Source organism: Acanthaster planci, linkage group LG04 (assembly GCF_054643075.1).
Source record: "Acanthaster planci isolate LZ-2023a linkage group LG04, COTS_SCS, whole genome shotgun sequence".
Classification (NCBI taxonomy): Eukaryota; Metazoa; Echinodermata; class Asteroidea; order Valvatida; family Acanthasteridae; genus Acanthaster; species Acanthaster planci.
This window is the reverse complement of record NC_141780.1, coordinates 22,604,155-22,628,648: the sequence shown is the minus strand read 5'-3', so window position 1 is coordinate 22,628,648 and position 24,494 is coordinate 22,604,155. Positions and strand designations below refer to the sequence as shown.

The 24,494-nt window shown below is 39.6% G+C and overlaps 2 protein-coding genes across 8 annotated transcripts in view; one reads left to right on the top strand and one right to left on the bottom strand.

The window, feature by feature from the left end:
* Positions 1 to 24,494, top strand: part of nicn1 (nicolin 1) — a 31,674-nt gene that overhangs the window by 5,095 nt on the left and 2,085 nt on the right. For 2 of the 4 annotated variants that reach the window (XM_022245080.2, XM_022245107.2), the window contains exon 7: positions 1,281 to 1,332. In XM_022245080.2, the coding sequence (XP_022100772.2) occupies positions 1,281 to 1,322 (42 nt within the window). In that variant the 3' untranslated portion in view covers positions 1,323 to 1,332. Of the gene's footprint in view, positions 1 to 1,280; positions 1,333 to 2,777; positions 3,889 to 13,197; positions 14,888 to 24,494 lie in introns of those variants that run through there. The other 2 variants (XM_022245098.2, XM_022245090.2) reach the window with 2 other exon arrangements.
* Positions 222 to 23,780, bottom strand: LOC110984627 (uncharacterized). 4 transcript variants are annotated; one of them, XM_087136291.1, is made up of 6 exons: positions 23,602 to 23,780; positions 11,667 to 12,069; positions 7,244 to 7,435; positions 6,253 to 6,343; positions 5,601 to 5,732; positions 222 to 3,631 (listed from the first exon to the last, which is right to left on the bottom strand). In XM_087136291.1, exons 3-6 carry the CDS (start codon positions 7,376 to 7,378, stop codon positions 2,631 to 2,633), a joined length of 1,359 nt encoding a protein of 452 aa, XP_086992417.1. In that variant the 5' UTR covers positions 7,379 to 7,435; positions 11,667 to 12,069; positions 23,602 to 23,780; the 3' UTR covers positions 222 to 2,630. The 4 variants fall into 4 exon arrangements, with proteins under 4 accessions (XP_086992417.1, XP_086992418.1, XP_022100684.2 ...); XM_087136292.1 differs by lacking the exon at positions 23,602 to 23,780 and adding an exon at positions 13,066 to 13,214; XM_022244992.2 differs by lacking the exons at positions 11,667 to 12,069; positions 23,602 to 23,780 and adding an exon at positions 9,209 to 9,348.

Sequence of the window (24,494 nt, the reverse complement as noted above, 5' to 3'; positions counted from 1 at the left end):
CTCACAAATACGCCATTCCCACACCATGACTTTGTTCACCAAGAATGATTAATCTTGAAATAATTTAGTTCTCATGCTTAGCATTTATTTCATGGGTTAGCAAGGGACTTCAAGTCATGTATAGGGCTATGACATATATTGTGCAAGTGCTGTAAGCACAGAATTGTGTAAGGTACAGAATCATCATACCAGACTCAATTCATACTCATCTAAGACAAGCATAGGGTATGAGTAGTTCACAGGGTACAAGACCAACTTTTAATTGAATGTGCACAAAATCATGATATTTTCATCTGCATTGCATCCTCAAATAACACATTTGGGAAAGTCATTGAGAATGCCCTTATGCAGCATCCTGTGAAATGCTTACCATAAGATTGTTTAGTTGTACACATAATGTATAGCCCATGGACAGAATACCAATATCACATGACATAAGGGGAAGCTCCTTAAGACACATGCAGGTATATACATGTACGTACTGCACACTTGTATGCATGGACTGTCAAATTGTATTCCAAAGTACATGTTTTTTGTGCCCAACAAAATCACAACAAAGGGAAATTTCACCTCTGGGGGGTTGGGACTTTTCGCACAGTTGAAGAATTCTAGCCATGTATGACCCTATTTTTCCAATTGTGAAAAAAAATCGTCCATATGCTTAATCTGGCCCATGTAGATTCAAAACAATGGATTTGCAGCATCTGAAACAAAAAGGTGGCAAGGCCCAAGAACAAACAAGTTAACATATTATATACGTTATATATATTATGAGACTACGTGTAAAGAAATACAGGCAGTGTAAGGGCATAATGCCCACTGATCACACACTGTCATCCACTGCTTTGCTGCTACTGGTTTTTGTGTGCAAAACTGGTAATCTGTGCATCTTACGTTTGTCATACATCACGTTGTATCCTGCTCTAACCTTACATCACTATGGTGTGTATGTTCTAATTGGAGGTTGGAAATGTTGAAAATAACCTTAGGGTTTTTTCCCCAAGAGAAGGTGCGTTTTGGCGGGGAGAGGAGAATAATCAATGACCTACACCCCTCCGTTCAAAAACTACCGGGTATATATACCTCTAGATTCGACATCATTTTCAAGCTTCAAAGCAAAGCATTTAGTCCTTGCCATCTGAAGGAAACGTTAATAGAATGTTATTTTGGAGGAACATTTTAAAACATTGTGAAAACTATCTCATCAACAATTTTTTTAGACTACACAGAATACTTCCTTGCTTCAAGAAATATCTAACTTGAATTTTACTGTCGTTTAGGTTGATGGAAGTTATGAGATAAATCTGTTGTCTTACACATAGCAGTAGCAAGGTAAGCACTAATTTATCTCTCAAGATTGGATTGTGCTGTGCCGTTTTCAAACCCTTTATATTTTGTACAATCTATCAGAATGTTTGGGAATAAGATTCTACCAAATCCTGTTTTAAAAAATCAGTCTTGGTTTCTGCACTGTAACTTATAATCATTCAAGTCCATTTCAAGTTGATGGCATATAGTCATTAATGAAGAATCAAACACTAATAAAAAGCTACACTAATCACATCCATGCAGAGTTCTAGCTTTGTTCAGCCATTGACAAACAATATTTGAACAGTTTGTTCAAAATATTTGATCAGTTTGATCCATAACAAATTGTTCAAAAATGCACAAATTTAAATCAGGGAATAAATATGATGGACGTCTCTTGATAGTTCTCCCGATTCATTTAACTGCTTCATCACACTTTTATTCCCATCCACAAACACCTTTTGATTGTGGACAACAGCAAATCCAGGATGAAATCAATGTGCTATGACTTTTATTCATCCATTTTGCCTCATGTTTCATGAAACGTTCGCAAGCCACATCTGTGGTACTTGGCTAGCAAGATTTCACATAGTCCATACTGCATGACGTTTCACTAGATGTCATGGTAACAATGCAGAATGAGATGTAAACTCTATGACGTGCAGACTAAGCAGTTGTATTGACTATATGACGATCATTATACGTAGGTCAGTCATTGTCATGATAAGGATTAGAACCCATGAAAATGGCAGTCCAAATTTCACATGAAAAGGAATTCAAAATCAGATGATTTGTTGTGTCATCTGGTATGTTAAAGACAGTCTATGCTATGGGCTCTCGATCTATAGGAATGGGCTGTTTGTGAGGTCTCTACATAAATGATTATATTATGCATGTTTATTGCATCTACCATGTTTGTCAGTATCAAATTACAAAAATTTATATCAAATACTTCAAACACGTTTAGAAATGAAATACTATATAAAATTGAACTGCAATGCTGACATCTAAAATAAAAGGCCTTTTTCTGAGTAAAATATAAAGCTTTAGTACATTTACATTTTGTACAAGGAATCTCCGAAATCTGTCCCAGCATTCTTCATGAGGGAAATATCTATAATACAGAAATATTTTAATAATTTCCAATCTCATCAGTTTTCTCAGCTTTTCAAAGTTTCACGATCAAAAGCAAGAATTTCAACTGGACGGAGTTGGACTAACTCTCTATCTTTGACTCAAGACTGGCTACATGTAATATTCCTTTGGAAACATCCCAGGAGCTGTCTGATTTGACCGTATCGCCTGGAATGAATATTGATGATTTACTCAATGCCATAGACTGCGCACTTGTGCTCTGTTGCACAACTCAAGACAGCAAAGATGTCATCACCTCTTTGGAAATGTACCACGTCCCTTACCCATATGTCCTCAGACAGCTTGCCGGCATTTATAAACCTGTCTTTCAACAGGTTGTATCTGAAGAGTTTTGTGCCATCACGTCCGTAGCCAACAGCTGCATAGAGTTCCTGGTTCTCTGGATGGACAAAGAGCTCACAGAAAGATGGTCCTTCTCCTGTTTCCCCGTCTGTTTGAACAGCCTTAGTTTGGGAAACAGAGTTATCCAAGAGCAGCTTGTAAAATTCCACCTGGCCCTCTAGCATTTTTAGTGTGGATTTGCTGCACATGAAGACCTGGCCTTTGTGTTGAAGAACACTCAAACCTTCATGCTCACTAAGAAATACAGGGACCGTTACATTTGTGTGGAAAACCAGTCCCTGGTTCGGCAACCATCTGTAGACCCAGATTCTAAACTGCTGTTGCTTTGCTAATGTGCCCAGTAGAATGTGTTGTGTTCTTGCCTGTCGGACAGACTGCACAGTTATGTCGTAATCACCTTTCATGGCTGCATGCATGTTGGTTTGATGAAACTCAAGTTGATGAAACTGGTTTGTACTTCTGTCCCAGAAAAATAACTGCGTGGGACAGTTACAGTGTCCGATGACGAGAATGACAGTCTTAACATTGTTGTATTTATCCAGAAACCAATGTATGCGCCTGGCCGCTGGAAGACGCTGAATTGCTCTCTGGTCAAACCTTTCCGTCGAGTGGTTCCATATGTAAACCCGACTTTTGCGTCTGGGTTTGCGTTTTGCATTCTGACATCGGCCACACTCTTGCCCACTGAATACAGAAACCATCAGAAGAATCTGACCCCTATGCTGGACTATATTTGAGCTGTACACATCCTTGATGTAAAGAGTTTGCACAGTTGAGAATTCTCGTTGATCTTCGTCAAACCGGATTAATCTGACTGTTGCACCTGCTGAGAAATATGAGATATATCTTTTAGAATGTGACTCTGATGATCAGTGATTTACATGCAAATGACAAACTCAAGTTGTGTCTTGAATTAACTTCTTGAGATACAGTTGTGTAATAACGACGTATGTCCACATATTTGTAAATCACAGAGACCTAAGGTTAGGTTTTACTAAGCCTATGACCTCCACACTTAAGATGAGGCTTTGGGGCCCAAATTGATCTCATTAGCTTCTCCATAAAACGATCTAAAAAGAACTACTTCTGTCTCTTGTCAGTCTTTGTTTCTTCTTTGTGTATGAACCGTAACAGGAAATAAGTAATATATCGTCAGTCTCACCATAAATTGACCTATTTTGATAAGTGCACACCACAACTCAATCGCCCGCACAGTGTCTACAAAGCCTCACTTTTTAGTAATATTTATTACATTTTGATATTTACATGAATGCCAGGCATGTACTGATAATGATGTTACACCCTGCTTCCCTTCTTTGTTATCAGTGATAACTAAGTGGATATCTGTGTACCGTGATGCTGATTCCGGATACAAATCTTTTCTATCAACCAAGCAACTGGCCATTTACAGTAACCATTTATAACTGCATACATATTTGCAATCTATCCTGACTTAAACCGCCCCCGCACCAGCAAAGAACATACAGACTGATACAAATTGTATCATTTGACATACGTGCCAAGGTTACATTTGCTTAGCATGTTTTTGTGAGGAATGTGCAAAATATAATGTGCGGATGCAGTGAATTTCATAGGAGCATCCTTGTGTGTTCATCTCTCATGCCCGCCCTGGATGGATTAATACTCAGAGTAATGCTTGCAAAATGTTCAAGTGTTCTCTGTCCTCTCCTTGAGCAACAGTCATGGCCTTAACACTTTTTGCCTGCTGTCATGCATGCTACTGGAAAATCTGATGCATATGTACTTGACCCATTACTAAAAATGATTTCACAAACTTGAAACTTTGGGAATAGTCTGTGGCGTTTGATGGTTGACATTAGTTAATAAATTTTTTTAAATCTGAAAATGCTAATTTAAGACACTACATTTACTTAATCAAGTAAAGTTTATAGGTTCCTCAACAGACTGTTCCTTTGCATCATTTTAATGATTTTTTTTCCCATGTCAGAAAGCAACAAGTGAGGACACTTTACCTTGTCCCTTTTCCCTCTGTCTGTTATAAGTGAGGACACTTTACCTTGTGCCCTTTTCCCTCTGTCTGTTATAAGTGAGGACACTTTACCTTGTGCCTTTTCCCTCTGTCTGTTATAAGTGAGGACACTTTACCTTGTCCCTTTTACCTCTGTCTGTTATAAGTGAGGACACTTTACCTTGTGCCTTTTCCCTCTGTCTGTTATAAGTGAGGACACTTTACCTTGTCCCTTTTCCCTCTGTCTGTTATAAGTGAGGACACTTTACCTTGTGCCCTTTTCCCTCTGTCTGTTATAAGTGAGGACACTTTACCTTGTGCCCTTTTCCCTCTGTCTGTTATAAGTGAGGACACTTTACCTTGTGCCCTTTTCCCTCTGTCTGTTATAAGTGAGGACACTTTACCTTGTCCCTTTTCCCTCTGTCTGTTATAAGTGAGGACACTTTACCTTGTGCCTTTTCCCTCTGTCTGTTATAAGTGAGGACACTTTACCTTGTGCCCTTTTCCCTCTGTCTGTTATAAGTGAGGACACTTTACCTTGTGCCTTTTCCCTCTGTCTGTTATAAGTGAGGACACTTTACCTTGTCCCTTTTCCCTCTGTCTGTTATAAGTGAGGACACTTTACCTTGTCCCTTTTCCCTCTGTCTGTTATAAGTGAGGACACTTTACCTTGTGCCCTTTTTCCCTCTGTCTGTTATAAGTGAGGACACTTTACCTTGTCCCTTTTTCCCTCTGTCTGTTATAAGTGAGGACACTTTACCTTGTGTCCTTTTCCCTCTGTCTGTTATAAGTGAGGACACTTTACCTTGTCCCTTTTTCCCTCTGTCTGTTATAAGAAGATACTGCATATCATTGACTGTGAACTCTTTCAGGCTTCTGACGTCGCTGCAGTTGAAAGTGAAGTTCTGGTTTATGTATGTATACCTTTGATTTCCCACTGTATTGGAAAAATTAAAAGGAGCAGTAAATATAGTCCATTACATGTACGATGGTAAGAATTAGTGTTTGCCCCAGAAGTCAAGTCATTGTCAGAGGCAACCAATTTCTTCAAATGATATCTTTGAAAGGTTTTGAAAAGAAGATTTGTCATCAATTTGATGTCTTTCAATCTGGCTGTGTTGGTTGCAATAGGTATAAACGGTATGCAAAGAGAGCTGGCAGCTAGACAATTCTTTTACTTTCAATGGAAAATGAAAATTGAATTGTTTTTGGAATGACGCTTTGTCATTGTTCTAGCTTTGAATTTGTCTTAGCGTACAACTGATCTGGTAATACATGCTTATGCCTGTATGCTTTTAAAATACAACTTGACAGCATCTACACCAGTAAAGTGTTTCATTCAGTTGTCAAATAAGGAAAGATATTACGTCGCTCTCGGGTTATCTTTGATTAATATTTTTCAACTCATTCTACCCAAAGTCAAATCAAATGATAATTAAATTGCAGCAAAGGCTTACATTCCTGATAGCAACACAAGTTGGTTTCATTCACAAAAGTGGTCCCCTTTTCTACGAATATTTCAGACTGACATTGGGGTTGCTCAATCGTCTGTTTAGAAAACACAAAAGTACAACAGAAACACATAAAAATCAATCCATTTCAGCTTGACTGGAAGTAAAGACTATTATGGACCTTTCTCCCAAGCTTACACGTAGACAGACACTCTTCAGTTGTAAAATTTGACATGTGCCTGCAATAGAGGTAGTTGAACACTCCCCATCAGACCCCAGGCCAACCCTGACATTGTGTCCTACAAGTGTGCATTGATTTCTTGAAAATGGTGCTTAATACATGACCTTGAGCTAGACGCTGTATTTGTTATGAACTCAATCGGTGCACTGACAAGAGCTTTGACGCTCATGTAGCCTGCCCACGGTAATGTGCTGATTATTTGAATATTCAGATATTCAATTGATGAGAAAATATTCAAACTTCATTTTCAAAATGAATTTTTCGAGGTGAAAATCAGTGAAATGAAAATGGAAAAATTGAATTATTTGGTATCAAAATTGCATTGTAAAGCACATTACATGTTGTGAGTAAAGAGCAAGGTAGTTGAATTCATGCCTTACAATGTATAGAAAGACCAAAAATTATTTTCCCCTTAATTTTTTTAAATTTTTTGTGAAAACGTGTACTTTGGTTTTGCTTTCGTTGGAATTTGTTACAACCAACTACTGTACTTGATCAAATAGAAGTCAACTATCAATACTTTACACATACAGACATACTCCATTCAACTATTCCCAGTGAAATGGATAATTTACTGTTATGAGTGGACTGCACGTAGGACAGTAAATGGTTCATTTGCACGTCCCTACCACCTCCAAAACAAGAAACTTAAACTGTCTTTCACCAGACTGGTGTTTACTAGGCTGTCAAAATTGACATGTAAGTCCATTTCTGAGAAAAGGATTTTATTCCTGACGGAAATGTATGCTGTCTTACCTTGTATCTACAGGTTAAACACTGGTCCTCATCACGTTTGGCCAGTACGTGTTCATGCATGAAAATGGTCAGCAAGATGAAGACTACCGTGGGCCTGTGGTGGTTTATAGACTGAGGTTTGAAATGTACTTTCATGGCTCTTTTATTCCTTCGACGAGATGGTGCCCGTTTCCGTCTTTGGGCATATGTAGTCTGTTGACATAGAGCAAAGATTCATGGTTAGTTGATAAACCAATGTACATGTACATTCATCAATCGCAACTGGGTCCATGAACTCAGCACTTGTGAGCACCTGTGTCATTCCACCAGAAAAACGGTTGCTCCATTTGCATGTGAGAATTTCTGAAAGAGTTTGCTTGTGCATGCCAGTGTTTCAGTACCCATCTCTTTCCACAATGTAACTTGTTTAGAACGCTCAACTTTTAGGTTATAGGTAGCATAACGTTTGTTCTGAACACTAAAAATTGCGTGGAATCATGGGATATGCATCTTTTTATTTACGACTATATCCATACACATAAAACCTAACTGAAAATTATAGGTACTTGTAGCTAATTGCATATTTTTTAGTTTCTAATTACCGGAACGCATCAAATTAAAAACAAAAACAAAAAACTTTCACTCTTTGATTTTGTATCTAAAGAAAGTTGTCAGTTTTTTATCTTCAGCTGAATTTAATTCCACTGACAGTAACACCTGGCACTTATCTGAGAAATCAATCAGTTGTAAAAATGGTTGTCTGGATTCTGGTTTTCTTGATAGCTATCTCAGATTTGCAGGTACCTGACTATGTGGGAAGTGGAAACCTGCTTGCAATAACACTTGTAAAAACCCCTACATGTACATTGAGTTGGACAGCTATTGACAAGGCCTTTTGTCGTCAAACTACAGATATAGTTTCCATTTTTATGCATTGTGATAAAAGCTACAGGAGACCATTGCAAGAAAAATTCAACAAAGTCTACGAACCACTTTAGCAAGTTTTTGAAACACCAGGCGACAAAATTGTGTGGACAAGACCATAAATATATGTGGAGCAGATAGCGATGCTAACAGACCTTGAATACTCATTTAAAACGTTAGTAAGAGCTCTGTAAATTGTACATGGGTCAAGGTAAGACTTATTTATGAAAATAAACTAAAAATAATCCAATCAATATGGCTGCCAAAGATTATACTGTGCTGTTATACAGTACTCTGTATACCCATCAAGTACGTATTTGTACTGTGATAAGAGATGTTTATAATGTGCTATAATCTAAGACTGAAGCTTGGAGGAAGGGTAGATCAGACCATTGGTGATGTGCCCCATTGACCTGGCGGTATACCTTGTACTTAGTTATTGCTGGGAAAAACATCCGGTCTTTACACATCCGGCTCTCTGTGACAATCATGCCACACCAGAAATAACTTTTTTATAGGACGTGTTTAGGTATGTATTTGTATTCCAAACCTGAATTTGGCTTGTTGTACATGTACATGTGCCTATTCTAATTGGCATAAGGCGCATGATTAAGAAGGTAATAGCAAATCAGTATGTATGTCATAATTCATGTAAATGCCTTGTGATTTGAGACTTGGTGGCATGCTATGGACTTGTAATGGAATTGTGAAGATTCAATTCAAATATACAGTAAATTGATTTTGTACTCTTGAGTACTTTTTGGCCAGCCAGCACAGTCAACAATGCTGAAGCTCATGAGAAGTACCATAGGTTTGTGTGTGTGTGTGTGGGGGGGGGGTGTCCTCATTGTTATCTGCACCCTGGGGGAACACTAGCAGAATACAATAAAAATGCCAAAACATTCTGCTTGTATGCCAAAGATTATGACATTTGCATGTTGGCAAATAAATAAAACCACATTTAATTTACTGACAAGGGCTTCCTACCGGTAAGTTACGGGCTGCACAAGTCAATTTTCAAAAAATGAGATTAATGTAGATACGTAGGTTTAAGATTATTACCTGAGGGATGTCTGTCACTTCCTTTTCTACGCCAGAAGAATTTGATTCCATTTTGTCTCCAGGGCTCATATCCCGACAACTTAGTGACAGTTATACCAGCTGTCGCTTGTTTTGTTGACTGGTCCCTACCGGTAACTTCATGTACATGTGTAGCAGTGTGCTGTGTGTTATGTTTTTATAAGATCTGTAAGATTCAAATATTGTGCAATGGATTGAGGTTGGGGTATCCCCATCTGATGATGTCAGACATCTTTTTTAGGTCGTAAGATGTCTGGCATAGAAGTAAAGCAACGTTAACACTACGGAAGCGGTGAATACCCCCCACAGTCATTTTTAAGGGGGCGGGGCTTACAAATTTTGTTTTTCTAAGTACTGGCTGAGTGCAGGGAAATTATAATAAAGCTGGCCCCCCCCTTTAAAAAAAATGGAAAAAAGAAGTTTGTCATCCAGTATAGCTTATGAACCCCGAACACAATAGCACATTTGTATTTTGTTCTTTGTAAGTTATCCTTTGAAAGCTCTCTTTCAATAGTGTGTGGAGAGTACAAGAAACTTTAGAACTAATTCTCTTTGTTGGCCAAACGTGCATTAGAGTTTAATAGAGTACTACGACACTCTGAATGCCAGGATAGCAAGTAAGGTACAAAATACCATCTTAATTGTGATTGTTTGAGAGCTTGACTTTAGCTGAAAAGTATCAAACAGGGTTGACATCTGCCTATGTACACGGAGTGTGCTACTGCCAAAGGTATGACTTCACTTTAATTTCTAGTTTGATACAAAATGCTGACAAGAGCCTTGAAGTGTACATTTGAGAAAGGGAAGTATAATTTTTTTTATTTGTTTTACAAGAAATATTTGGGCCAAGTTTGTTTTTATAAGGTACATTTTAGAAATATAGTTTTTAGAAAATATATATTTTAGAAATAGATTTTTTCCCTAAAGTTTGTTTTTACAAGATTCAATTTATGTCATTTTTTTAAGTCCTTTTAACTTAGGCCGAAGTTAAATAAACAAATTCTTCTTTAAACGTTGAGTATCAAAATGTAAAGATAATCAGGTATCTTGTACAAATGAACATGAAACCTATATTTCTTAAAAACGAACTTGGAAAAATACATCTTAAATAAAAATACTAATCAATCAATTTTGGACAAAAGGCACCTTGTGAGAATGAATTTTGGAAAATATTTTCTATTTTTTGAAAATGTACACTTCATGATTTTCATCTTTGACTGAAATTTCATGTAGATTTTGCTATGACAGTCAAACTGAAGAACAAAGAAGAGAGAACCCCATAGCTGGCTCACAATTGTTAGAAGGCTTTCATGAATCGCACACCATATCGTGGGAAAAAAAAGCTGGGCATTGTGCAACTCTGTCATTCAGTGAGAACACATAGCTCTAAATCAATGTACCGTGTCCGTACTTTGCCAATGCAGCCATAGAACTCCCTGTTTTTGTCATAAGGGGAAGGCAGGATCATTCGGTTATTTCAAAGAGTCCTTTTTCGTGAATCACACCTATTGCGCAAGTACTTGTGCTTGGTCAAAATTTCCAAAGTTTAGTTCTTAAAATAATTGAAATAATTATGTTAGAACACAATATCACTTTGTGAACCCTAGTGGAACACAAAGTGTTGCATCTTTTTTCCAAATGTCATAACACTGAAAGCCTCTGTTTGTTAACTGAACACCAGACATGCATAAAATTTGGCACTCTCTGGACCTTTGCGGCAACATTAAACAAGAAAAAATAGCTGTGTTTCTGTTGGAGTAGTGTCAAATTTATGTTGGAGTTGATTTGAGCCATTGACTTTCAGCACTCAGACACAAAAGACGGAGACAGAAAAGCCTTTTGCAAGGTAAATTTGAATAAAATCTGGTTCTTTAAATTCACTGTTGCTGAACCTCATGATTCGAGGCAAGCTTAATAGTACATAAGAGAAGCCTGGCAACAATACACAGTTTTCAATGGATAAGAAGGGCACAAAGGAACCAGTCCATTCCAGAGATGATGGTTGCTATGCAAAAGTTTGCCCCGAATCATGAGGTATAGCAACAGTGTCTTTAGTCTGGGGATTCAAATTGTTAACTCAGTGTACCAGATTTTATTCAAATTTAACTCACAAAAGGCTTATTGGGACTTATCGTATCTGCTGACATTGATTAAACTGTCTATCCAGGCCTGTACATATACAGTATACCTGGTATCTTTACCACGTTTACTGGTATGTGTACATGTTGGCCAGTGCATGACTCACTCAAATCAAGTTGTCACACTCAGGGCATTACATCTCTGCCCTGTACTTCTGCCAAATATTTTGAGAAGATATCACAATGACAATTCCTAATATTTGAATAGATCATTCTGTCTTGTGTTTGCAGTGTACAAGTGATGTAACTATTAAACGTAAGACAAGGATTGGAAGATTAAGGCTACACCGTGAGAGCCCTACCTTAGTTTGGAAGCATCCTGTAATCTCTGAAGCATTGTATGCAGTCTATGGGTGTGTCCACTGGGTGTGTCCACTGGGTGTGTCCGTGGGGTGTGTCCACTGGGTGTGTCCGTGGGGTGTGTCCACTGGGTGTGTCCGCTGGGTGTGTCCGTGGGGTGTGTCCACTGGGTGTGTCCGTGGGGTGTGTCCACTGGGTGTGTCCGCTGGATGTGTCTGTGGGGTGTGTCCACTGGGCGTGTGTGTTGGGTGTCGCATCTACATATACTGGCAGTTTGTATAGTTATCCCTGTGGTGAGGTACTGTAATTGCTGGTAGGGGCAACCTGTTGTTCTTACTGCTCCAAGTGACCTCCAGGATGTGAATTAGACATGATAAGATGCACAGATGAATTGCTGCATCTTATCTGAAATATACAAGAGAAACACGTCAAGATGATTAGAATAGTTTTCCAGCTAAAAAGGGAAGGACGGCCTCTTGGCTTCTGCTCCTGATTCACATACTTTAGGTGGTTCGATTTGATCATTTTGGCAAGTTCACTGAATATGGCAGTGTGAATCTGGAGGCAGCACGTGTTGTCAAGACGGAATCATTTCTGAAAGCAGTCACTGTTGAAAGTTGTTACCACTACATGTAGTTGTCACATGTGAAGTAGCCTGGGTCTCTAGTCACTAGTCACTAGTAGTCACTACTTGGTGCAGGTACATGTATGCCAGACATCTTGGTATACACAGAAAACTAAAAGAAATTGTGGTGGTTCATACACCATTAATATGGCCAGATGGCTTTGTACAAGACACAGGTCACATCATATTCATAAACCTGGTACACAGAGGGGTGTGCTCTCAAAGATAAATTGTTCAGTCTAAAAAGTTTAGCAGGTTTGGGATAGGAAGTTTTGGGTCAGGTCTTTTAATTATAATTTTAGTTTTTTGTCTTTATAGTGGATAAATCTTTCATTGCTTCTTAGCACCCTCATACAAGCAGAGCAGCTACATGTAAATAACGCTATGTCCAATTCATTGTGCTTTGGGTGAAAATTACATTCATGTCTTTGGAAGCCACAAGCTTTTCTAACCATCTGCACTTTCAGCTGCATACATCTTGTTTGGGTATTGGGATGGACTAGTCTAGCTTTTTCAGGTCAGAACGGTGCAAGTTGGTGCACACAAAGAAGCATCATGCTTTTCTTTTCCTGTATCCTTTAATATTGACCGATTTCTTCATAAAGTGAAAGTTTTCTCTCGTTGTTTGCCAAGTATGTGTAAAAATGAGAGAAACTCGAATTCAAGGTATTCGTGCATGGATTTCCATTTTGTTTGCAATTCTTGTTTGGCAATAAAAACCAGAGCAGGTAAGGAAAACAGCTGACAATAAACCAGAATAGAAATAAGATACGTACATATCAGTCCTTCCAGAAACAACACCAAGTTTTCAGACCGCAGTTCTGGTTACTTTAACCAGGTTGGACCATCTCATCAGTTTCACAAACAGTGTCCATTTTTCTGCACTTTGATTCAAATTCTACATACAGAGAAACAGTCATGTCCTGTTGACGACCATCATTCCACAGACACGGTATCTTGCAAGTGCGTAGGTTTTACCCAACACTTGCTGTGCTACATTGAATGCTGATTGGCTGCCTGTCAACGGACTTTGGAGTTTGAAGCTGATTTTGGATATAAATATGCCGTTTGATAAGATTTGCACACCTATGAGGCAAACATCACAAACATGACGCACCTTTGACCTGTATGCTTCAATAGGTGAATTAATGTTCCATTTATTGACCTGCTTTTCAGAATGAAATGTCTCAGCTGTTAATGGTGAAAGAATTCTTAGCATAGGCACAAAGCTTTACTTGATGTTCAGTTTGATCCTGATGGTCTCAGTTTGAGCCTACACTCCACTTTCTTGTAGATTCTACATTTATTTCATTGTTTAGCTGGTTTACTGGCAATTTGACTAACTTAAAGTCATATATATGTCCACATCCAGCAAAGATGTGTTGCTTTGCCAATGAAATCTTTTTGTTTCTTGTTGAAAGAATATGTTTTGAATGTAGTAATCTTCAGTTTGGATTCATTTGCTGACTGGAGCTCTATTTGCTGAATTAATTATTGGGGAGGGGGGAGTGCTGCTGCACCCCATCCCATCACCATGCCCCCCCCGGGAGTGCTGCTGCACCCCACCCCATCACCGTGCCCCTGGGGGAGGGGAGTGCTGCTGCACCCCACCCCATCACCATGCCCCCCCCCCCCGGAGTGCTGCTGCACCCCATCCCATCACCATGCCCCCCCGGGAGTGCTGCTGCACCCCATCCCATCACCATGCCCCTGGGGGAGGGGAGTGCTGCTGCACCCCACCCCATCACCATGCCCCCCCCCCCCCCGGAGTGCTGCTGCACCCCATCCCATCACCATGCCCCTGGGGGAGGGGAGTGCTGCTGCACCCCATCCCATCACCATGTCCCTGGGGAGGGGAGTGCTGCTGCACCCGATCCCATCACCATGCCCCTGGGGGAGGGGAGTGCTGCTGCACCCCACCCCATCACCATGCCCCCCCCCCCCCGGGAGTGCTGCTGCACCCCATCCCATCACCATGCCCCTGGGGGAGGGGAGTGCTGCTGCACCCCACCCCATCCCATCACCATGTCCCTGGGGTAGGGGAGTGCTGCTGCACCCGATCCCATCACCATACCCTTGTTGGAAGTTGCTGCAGGAGCTACCATGGACTTCTTTGCAATTTCAAACAGCAGGCAAATCATTCAGACACAGCCTTTGATTTTATGAGAATGACACCTGGACAGAAGATTTTCTTTTACCGTTATCTACGTATAAATTGTATATTTTCCAATGAAATAATAAAGGGGAAAAAGAATGCTTCAGAAATTCAAAAGTACCAGATTAATTTCAAAATTTTGATCTAGTATCTTCTTAGTTTAGAATTATTTCGTCCAATTTTACAAAGAATACTGCATATCAAAAACAGGAATACTGAATGTGCAAGACATTTTACAAATTGTGGATGATAAATGCAATGAATGGTTTATACTAGTGAGCTTTGTAAAGCACTTCCCCAAGTTTAATGTCCTTCTAACTTTTGTTTATTTTGAAGCATGTTTGGTCTTGGTAGGGGACATGTCAAGGTCACCAGTGTGAATAATTCTGCATTTCATCATCATATGTGTATAAAGAAAGAAAGAATTCAGAAATTCACTTTTAGTTCCGCTTTTTGCAGGACTTTTTCTTTGATTTGACCCCGTAAACTTCAACACTCCCTACTCTGTCTGTTCTCCTTTCAGTTCATTTTATTTCACGCTCATTCATTTGGGCAACAGCTATGAATAAGAGGATTGTGTGACTAATGGTGAACAACCAAGAGAATGAGTCAAAGATGATGGTGTTGCAATCACCCCTGACTGACCCAAAAACCTCTTCAACTTTTAATCCAAATAATAGGAAGTGTTCAGTGAAACTAAGAGAAACAAATGCGTGTTTTGCCAAAACACATTTTGATGGCTTTATGATGCAATTGCCAGCTGTGATTGAAACCTGTCGAATGTTTTTATATTGTATGTGGTTAAATCAATTTGTATCATAATCAAAGATAGCCCCAACTCTGAAACTGAAAAGATAATTATCATTTACAAACAGGAAACATGAACAAGTAGACAAACTAAACAAAAACAACCCAATCCAAGTTGGCCAGGACTGACAAAAGTATAACCAATTACTGTGCCACAAAAGCCTGTCAATCCAAACTTGAGGAGGCACTACATATACACACATGAAATAGCAAGATTGGACTTATAATAAAATGACTATAAAGGTAATGAGAAAATAATAAAGGTTTCTGATAAACTTAACTTGAAAGGGAGCAAGAAAATAAATTAATGTACTAAATTAATTAAAAGGAAAAAGAAAAAAATAGTTTTAATGATAAAATGACTACAAAAATATTGGGTTAAATTCAACATATGAGAAAGTAATAAAAAACACCTGTGTACCTGCCGGTAGTAAGGTAAATAACCAGGAACATTTACATAGACAAATTGACTAGAAAATAAATGAAAAATAATTGATCAACTCAACTCAAAAAAAATTATATGTTATGTGCTTCATTTAACACACAGTAATTAATGTCAGATATATGCTACAAATCAAACACATGTGATAGGTAGAAACTGTGTGGGGACTGCAAATATTTCATCACAAACACATCCCACAAGCCTTCCTTTGCACCTTCTCCAATTTGGCCATATTTGATGCTGTGTATGGACACCATGCTGGCAATCCATACTCGAGCATTGGCAAGAGGAGTGAATGATACAATGCTGCCAAGGCTTTGGTTGATACCCCTTCCGCAGTCTGCTAAATAAAACCTAACGTCTGATTGGCCTTAGAGACAATGGCGTTTACGTGGTCATTCCAGTTCGGTGAGTTATTAACAGTATGAACTCCAAGATATTCAAACATTGAAGTGGAGACAAGTGACAAGCCGTAAAGTTTGCAGTCGGGAAGGACAGCTGTTTTCCAGGATCGTGAGATGTGCATGACTTTAGTTTTGGTTGAATTTAACTGCATGCAGTTGAGTTCACTCCATTGTGGTCTTGCAGTTAGGTCTGATTGAAATGAGAGCTTATCCCAGGGAGATTTGATTGGCTGAGAGAGTAGCTTATCATCTGCAAAAAGCAGGCAGTTCATGGTTATGTTGCGGGAAATGTCACCTATGAACAAGGTGAAGAGAGGGGGGCCAAGACACCCAAAGTAATTGGTGCCCACTCAGGGAAACTTCCCAAGTAGGTAACTTGTTGTTGGGTGCCAATGACAAATGACTTTATCTGTGCCCACCCAGGTGTATTCCTGAATGTTGTAATTTCAGGCAAGCTTATTGGGTAGGATATGGTGTGACCTGCTGTCAAAGGCCATGCTGAAGTCAAGGAAGATTGCATTGATGCCTGGGGGGGTTTGGCTTGTCAAGGATAGTTTCCCAATTGTGGATTGTGCTAGTGAGCTGAGTGAGGCATGGTTTGTGTGCAGTCAATCCATGTTGCTGTGGGTTGTCAAGGCAACATGCTGTGATGTGGCTGTAGGGTGCAGACCACTAATTCAAGTGAGAATTTCTGGCCAGCTCATTCAGCATTAAAAGTGCCCCCACGGTATCTTTTGAAAAAGGAGATTGTATGGCCCCCAGAGATTGTGTAAATCATTGCCGGGTCAACTCCCTGGGTCTTTGAGCTTATATGAGAGCAGAATGGCTAAAAACTACGGTTGAAAAATGGTCCTAAGTGCCCAAGAAAGTTGAGGGTTGCCACTTGAAAAATGGCTGCAATCAGACTTCGGAAAAAATCCCTTTTTGGGGGGTGATTTTGTATTGTGGGCATAATTAAAAATTTAATTGGTTAACCCACAAAAAATTGAAAAGAAATTGAAATATAAGTGACCAGACGAGAATTTAATTTGTGTTTCAGAAATCTCAGGGATGTTGGCGTGCATGTTATTGGGCCCTGAACAGTGCTGATTTTACGCTGTTTTCAATGGGGCTTGAATTAGTGGACTGGACCCTGTAGATGTGGTCTGCCACAGCCCTCTCCCTAACCATGCAACTAATTTCAATTTGAAATTAATGAGACGGGACTGTAGTAGGCTCCCAGTCTCAAATACTGTAATTATTTGGGAAAATTTACTGTCCATGGGAAGAACACCAGTTACTAATGAAGCATTTATCAACCGCATCAACAGCAGAGTGATTGATGAAGTAGCTTCAAGGAGGAGGACTTGCCAGTCATGACCTGGTGCTTTATGTGGATTTATGTTGGACAGAGACATGATGGGCCTGCCAAGATTTATAGTCAAAGGGGGGCTCTCAGGTATAGGCACATGTACATGTAAGATGCAAACCGGTGCTGTTTCTGCAAGAGCCTGTGTTGGAGTCAGGACAGATGTAAACTAACTGTTGAAGGCTTGGCAAATATCAGCCAATTTATGGAGCAGTGTGTCAGGTACCTTGAATGCTGGAGGACACTTGGATCTCCTTTGGTCTTGAACCAATTTTCCACAACTGTGTTTGTTATCTGGCACAGTAAGCAGACTGGTGATGTATTTCCAGTATTCCTTTTTTGTTTTGTTCTTTATCTCATTCCAGATTTGCTTGTAGTTAAACCAGTCATGACTATTACCACTTGATTTGGCTTTGGTGCAGAGGGATTGTTTCTGTTTGATCAGTTGCTGATCCATGGAATCCATGGAGAAATACAATGAATACTAATCTTTTGTTGATTACTGTCACGAATGGCTGCATCTACATCTAGTCTATGTCCACAAAGCATACTGTTAAGTTTTTGTGACATGTCACACTCTGTTGTGTTTAGGGCAGTGTCTAAAGATTTTGAGATTGGAATGTGTGTTAACAATTTCCCCTTTTGTAAGGGAGAGACTGGGTTTTAGCTTCTTTAATACACGAATTAAGTAAATAATTGAACCAACAATAATACCATCAAAGCATTTATAAGGCTCAAGGTATCTGTCGTTCAAAGGCATCTGTCATCCCTGCACATTGGGTGGGCTGACATCATCTGAATATTCCTGAAACCATCTCAGCTCCCTGGGAAGTATACTAGCCGGATGCTGCCATTTTGGTGCAAACGGCTGAACTACCATATCTGCCCTCATAGGTACCCATTTACTCCTGGTTGGAGAGAGGCAAAGTGGTAAAGTAACTTGCTAAAGATCACAACATGCTGCCATCAGCTGGATTCGAACCACCGACCCAATCATCAGAAGCTACAAACCCTACCCATTAGGCCACATTCTCACCTATTAAAAGTAAGAGGAGAGACAATACAGCCCACAATTCCAAAGCCCATATTGTAAACCACCCCCACCAATCCTATTTCGGAAAACAAGTGGGTAGCCAGTTTATGTCGGATTTTCTTACCCGAAGAAGCTGCCCGAGGCGGTTTTTTTCCCCAGCAAATTCTTCAAAATTGCAATTTATTTATGACGCAACCAAGCGCGACGCATTGATACTTCAACCATGGAAGTGAAAAAAGAAGTCTTAAATGAGTGTACATGAGTAGACCAAATAAGAAAACTTGTGTGTTTACAGTCATGTGGCATCAAGTGGTTCACTGTCGGAAGGCAGACAGGAGAAAAAAATCGCTCAACCTATTTGTTTTGGCTGCAAGGTAGAAGGATGCCAGTGACCCAGTCCCTAAAGAAAAACCCAGCAGGAAAAAAAAATACTCTGTAAATATTATGAATGTAAAAATGCAGACATTTGTTGTGATTTGATCTGACATGCATTCACAAGAAATCCAGTGCTTCAAAAAAACTTGCCTATCCGAAAAAGACAGGTATCAGAGGTGATCAAGAAATTGCCCCTGGTCCAAATTCTACTCCACTTTTAAGCCAGCCAGTTCAATTCTGTCTCAGGGCAGGCTTACCTGTCTGTTTTGCCTTTATAGGGACCGTGTCAAGGCCTATATTGCTAACTTTGACATTCTGCCACCAGGTTTTTAGAAAAGGAAAGGATTATTATGAAATGAGTATGATCAGTTTTCGAGGATCGATATTAAGTTTTCTTTTAATGTGGAAAACTGTTGACAAAAAGAATGACTGCATATACATGTATTTCTCATTCTGAATCCTTGTTTAATTCTACTTTTACGGAGGAGGATGTAGAGTTATTTTTGAAGTAGTCTTTATTCCCATTTAGGCCTAATCATCTGCATGTTCACGCAATACACTGATCATTTGTCAGACCTTCTATTTACACTTCTCTTTTCATGGAAAAGCAATCTATACATTTATCAATATTTATCTCAGCTACGAACTTCCTCCAGAGGTTCAACACACAAATGAAAACGTATTGCGTACTCTTTTTTAATGAGGTAAGGACAATTAGCTTGTAATGTTTTCTTTTACCTTTTGGTGCCGGAAAGAAGCCCATCAGCTTTTAAAATTGTACCAACAATTATAACAATTAACTGATGTGCATTTTGACTGGCCAAACCTCAAAACACTAAACATTGTCTCCTGACAATGGACAGAACATACTCTCCAAATGTTCCAGTTCTTTTCAGAGCTCCACATGCTCAAAAAGAGATCACAGACCAATCTAGTTTACTTGACAATGAAGTGATAAGGCCCCAAAGTTAAGAAATGTCACAGGGTTATGAAATAACTTTCAGAAAAACCTGTCCAACATGTGCATCAAGTGTTGCAGTCCATAAATTCCTTTTAGGGTGAACAGATGAACAAATGCTCCTTCGTCGTATTGAAATGTGTAAATATGTTTCCTTTGTCTGAAATGGAACTTCCCCACATTTTGTTCATTGCAGTCTGTCTAAAATTATGCAAGTGAAAACATTTGAGTGTTTTGCATGAGCAGTTTTACAATTTGATAGTCGTAATTTTGCTATACACATAACTTGACTAATTACTTCAAACAGTAAAAGCTTTAAACTTTATACAAAACTAGGTATTCCATCGCAGGATTCCTTGTGAACTCTGTGTTCATTAGTTTTTACTCTGTTGAATTTTTTGAAAAGTATGTACCAATAACAATAGTTAAAGATTTTTTTCTAAACAGAAAAGGGCCAGTGATAACTTTCTTTCAGCTTTGCATCATCAAAGTAAGACATCACAAAATCCACACCCTGAAGAGCAGAATGAACTGTATTTTGGGATCTGTCATTTTTCAACACAGAGAAACAGTTTATGAAACCAGTTCTTAATTTTTTGTTCTTTTTTTTTCTCAGACTTGTTCAAGATAAGTTGGAAAAATAGACGACTCAGTCAGTGGCAAAGAACGTACAAATAAATCAATGAATTGTATCTGTGGACTGTCGTAATCCAACCATATGGGGGACTTTTTCCCAGGTTTGTCAAACGCTGGCAACTTCATTTCCATTGCTTTTATTGTGTGTATACAAACACATGAAGCCATTCTGTGGTCATATCTTGAACAGGAAAATTTGTAAAGAATTTATGCACTCGGCAGGTATAAAAGAGGAAAGACTATTTCAGACAGATTGTGTGAATATTATCTATTATGTAAATGCCATGAGTAAGAAAGAATTTATAACAACTACCCAGGGAGGTTCAGTCATGTCCAAGGTTAAACGGAATCCATTGTGTTTATCTGAAAGCAGGTCTGCTAGGTTATTATTCTGCAAAATCCTAGAGCTTGATCTGTTCTTGAAACTCTGAAGGTTGGCCAATGACAGAAGTCAAATCTTTTATCACAAGTAGTGTGTTTATGGTCTACACAAAATTGAATCACTCTGTATGGTACTGTTGTTATAACTCCAAGCCGTCTGTTATGAATCTACTCTGGCGTTAATTAATGTCATCTCATGTTGGGAGAAGTGACATTTGAATTGACGTCAGCACTGGCAATCACTAATAAAACCAAGCTGCAGTCACCTACATGTACAGGCTCTTTTTAATATATGTACAGGCAACATTTTAATATAAATAAGAGCACTTGTATGTCATGCATTTGAAGACCATAAAGCAAATTGGAAATACCCACATTCCTGAGTTGAATGAGAGCATATGGCCCACCTCGATGGGTTCTCCAAGTCTAAAGGCTGCACCTATATTATGGTGGTCTACATCTGCCATGCACCCCATGGATCTTGCCCAGCAGTTCTTGCCCCATGGATCCTGCCCTGCAGTTCTTGCCCCATGGATCCTGCCCTGCAGTTCTTGCCCCATGGATCCTGCCCTGCAGTTCTTGCCCCATGGATCCTGCCCTGCAGTTCTTGCCCCATGGATCCTGCCCCGCAGTTCTTGCCCCATGGATCCTGCCCTGCAGTTCTTGCCCCATGGATCCTGCCCTGCAGTTCTTGCCCCATGGATCCTGCCCTGCAGTTCTTGCCCCATGGATCCTGCCCTGCAGTTCTTGCCCCATGGATCCTGCCCTGCAGTTCTTGCCCCATGGATCCTGCCCTGCAGTTCTTGCCCCATGGATCCTGCCCCGCAGTTCTTGCCCCATGGATCCTGCCCCGCAGTTCTTGCTCCATGGATCTTGCCCCGCATTTCTCGCTCTGCGGATGTCACGTGTGTATAGGGAAGGGGTGTAATCATTCATGTTGCCTCTACGTCTTACATTTGGCAGAGTGGAGTTCAGCCACCACAGTGAATTTTGTTTTTTCTAGACTGTTTTGTTAAGTTAAGAGAAGTGTTGCTATGGCTGAGAAAGTAGGGTAAACCAGTTTGTGCAAGGAAGGTTTAAGAAAGAATAGGTCGATAGAATCCTTTTGCTAACAGGTTTTTTTTTCCAGCAAGCAGACTGCGATCATCCATGAAGCTGTTTAAAATCAAACAGTAAAAAAGAGTGGGAAGTGGCCCTGTTGATGCTGACAACAAATTTGGTTCACGTGCTGGTTCTGGCGCTAATGCCTTTTACACACAAATTGTGCGCGTGACGTATTCACGTCGGTACTCTATAAAGCGCGGATACTCCCACCAAGATTTAACCCTCCTTCCTCGTAAAGGTGAGACTCACGTGAACTCAAGCAGGCATACTAACAAGACAAAAAAGACTCTGCTTGTCTTTGTTTTGCCTTATTACCCACGAGTGCTGGCCCTTCTTAAAAACTAGGATTTGATCGACCAAAATGAATGTCTCAATGTGCTCTTCCTAACCCCTCAATGCATATAAAAGACATAAGAGTATAAAGGACGACCTAGTATGGTGAAGGATTTATCGCTCTCTACTATCCAACTAAGAAGAAAAAGAACTGGATGTAGAGAACATTCAAATCCTAATGGAACTCCTTGACGAACAAAATTAAGAAGTGTGAAACCTCCAAAAAACGACAACTGATATCCACCTATTCCGATCATGGTGAGATCCGCTGGGCGAGGTCCGCGAAGTGCGTAGCAGATATAGAACAATTAAACCTATATATAATGTGATGTGGTTTTTCTGCTGTTGCATGTTTCATGCTGTTTCCATGATGTCTTTTAAAGCTTATGTCTTTTTTAGTTTGGCAATTTTTCATATGGATTCTAAAATTAGGGCATAGTTGATGGTAAAAATGGTTCTAAAGGGTTTCAGGTTACTGGTGGTTGCTCAAGTCAAAGGTAAAACCCGGGGTTTGTCAAAAGTGCATAGGCAGTGAAGCCTGTGGAAATGGAGATGTTGTAGGCCAGCAGAGCAAACCTTGATTTAGATTTGTGATAAGACCTTCGCAATGATATTCTTTGCAAAGCCCACAGAACTGGGTACTGCAAACCCAGTCCACACATTATCGTGGTCCTGCTTCCAACCCAGGAAAGCCCACAGAACTGGGTACTGCAAAGCCAGTCCACGCATATTCATGGTCCTGCTTCCAACCCAGGAAAGCCCACAGAACTGGGTACTGCAAACCCAGTCTCCACACATTATCCTGGTGCTGCTTCCAACCCAGGAAAGCCCACAGAACTGGGTACTGCAAACCCAGTCCACACATTATCCTTGTCCTGCTTGGAACCCAGGTCAGAAGAATGGAACATGCATCAACCAGACATGGGTTTTCAATAATCATGTCTATGATTGTTTCAACTCAGTGCTTTTCCCAATGATTAATAAATTATTTTGTCTACCATCAATTCTCAATATAATGAACACTTCTATAACAGAACACTCTGACTTATAAACTGCAAAATCTGAGATTTGTATTTTCTTTCTTGTTTTTCTTTGTTTTTCCACTCCTTTTATAACAAAGTAATTTATGTGGTCCCTGTAACTTTGTTATAACGAGACTTGACTGGATTTGAAATGTCTTTCTGGCCTTCTCTGTTGTACATTTTACATACATGTACATGGACATGTACAATGTATGTGCGCCATGCTTGCACATAGTGAAACACATCAAGTGATGCCACACTAAGCAATCAAAATCATATCTCTGGCACTAGTTGAACAAAAAAATTCAACTTACATATTTTGTCAGCATTGTCAACTTCATTTCCTGGCATATTTCCAATCCCAAGTTCCACTACTATATATCCCAAAGTGAAAAAGAAACACCAATTGACTGAAGAGATCGGCCTCTGAAATCTACAGTCCAGTGCACAAATCTGATACTGAGAAATCAGACGTCATGATTTTTATGAGGAGACAATTCTAGTCTACCTTAACAGTGTACTCAAATCATAACAGCAGATCTGGGTGTGCAAACATGAGGGACTATTGAAGTGGAAATCCAGGCTAAAAAGGGGCTGTCCCTTTGGAACTACTGAAAGCAAGACGAACCTTGAACCTTGCTTCCAACCCTGGTCAATTCATGAGGTTTATTGACATGTGGCTTCTTTTAATGTACATGTACAATAGGCCAACATCCAATAGTGAATATATTAACAGAGCAAATGGCACAATGGAGGTATGAAATGCATTGATGTGGTTTCATAAAATTGGTATCATGAAGCTACGATTATGGTTACAAAACCCTAAATGCTTGGGAAGTGCACCAGACATGTCTACAATGACACTTAAAAGCCTCAGATTTTGAACCTGTGATAACAGTCAGTCCAATTTGTTCTTCACCAGAGACAAAGTTTGCAACCTGGGAAATGTTTCCTTTGCTTTGAGGACATACCGGTCTAGAGAGACTACTTATGTGTCTTATTATTTTTCTTTTTAATAAGACGAGTCTTCCGTGAATGAACCTATCAGTTTCAACAAACAGACCATTGTGTATCATATAATATTGAACAGTAAAATGTGTACACTCTATGCATAAACATTATTTGTTACAGTACCCAAAAGGACTTTTCAAAAACTGTTGGTCTATAGTAATTTCAGCTGGAGATTAAAAAAAATAACTTAAAACAC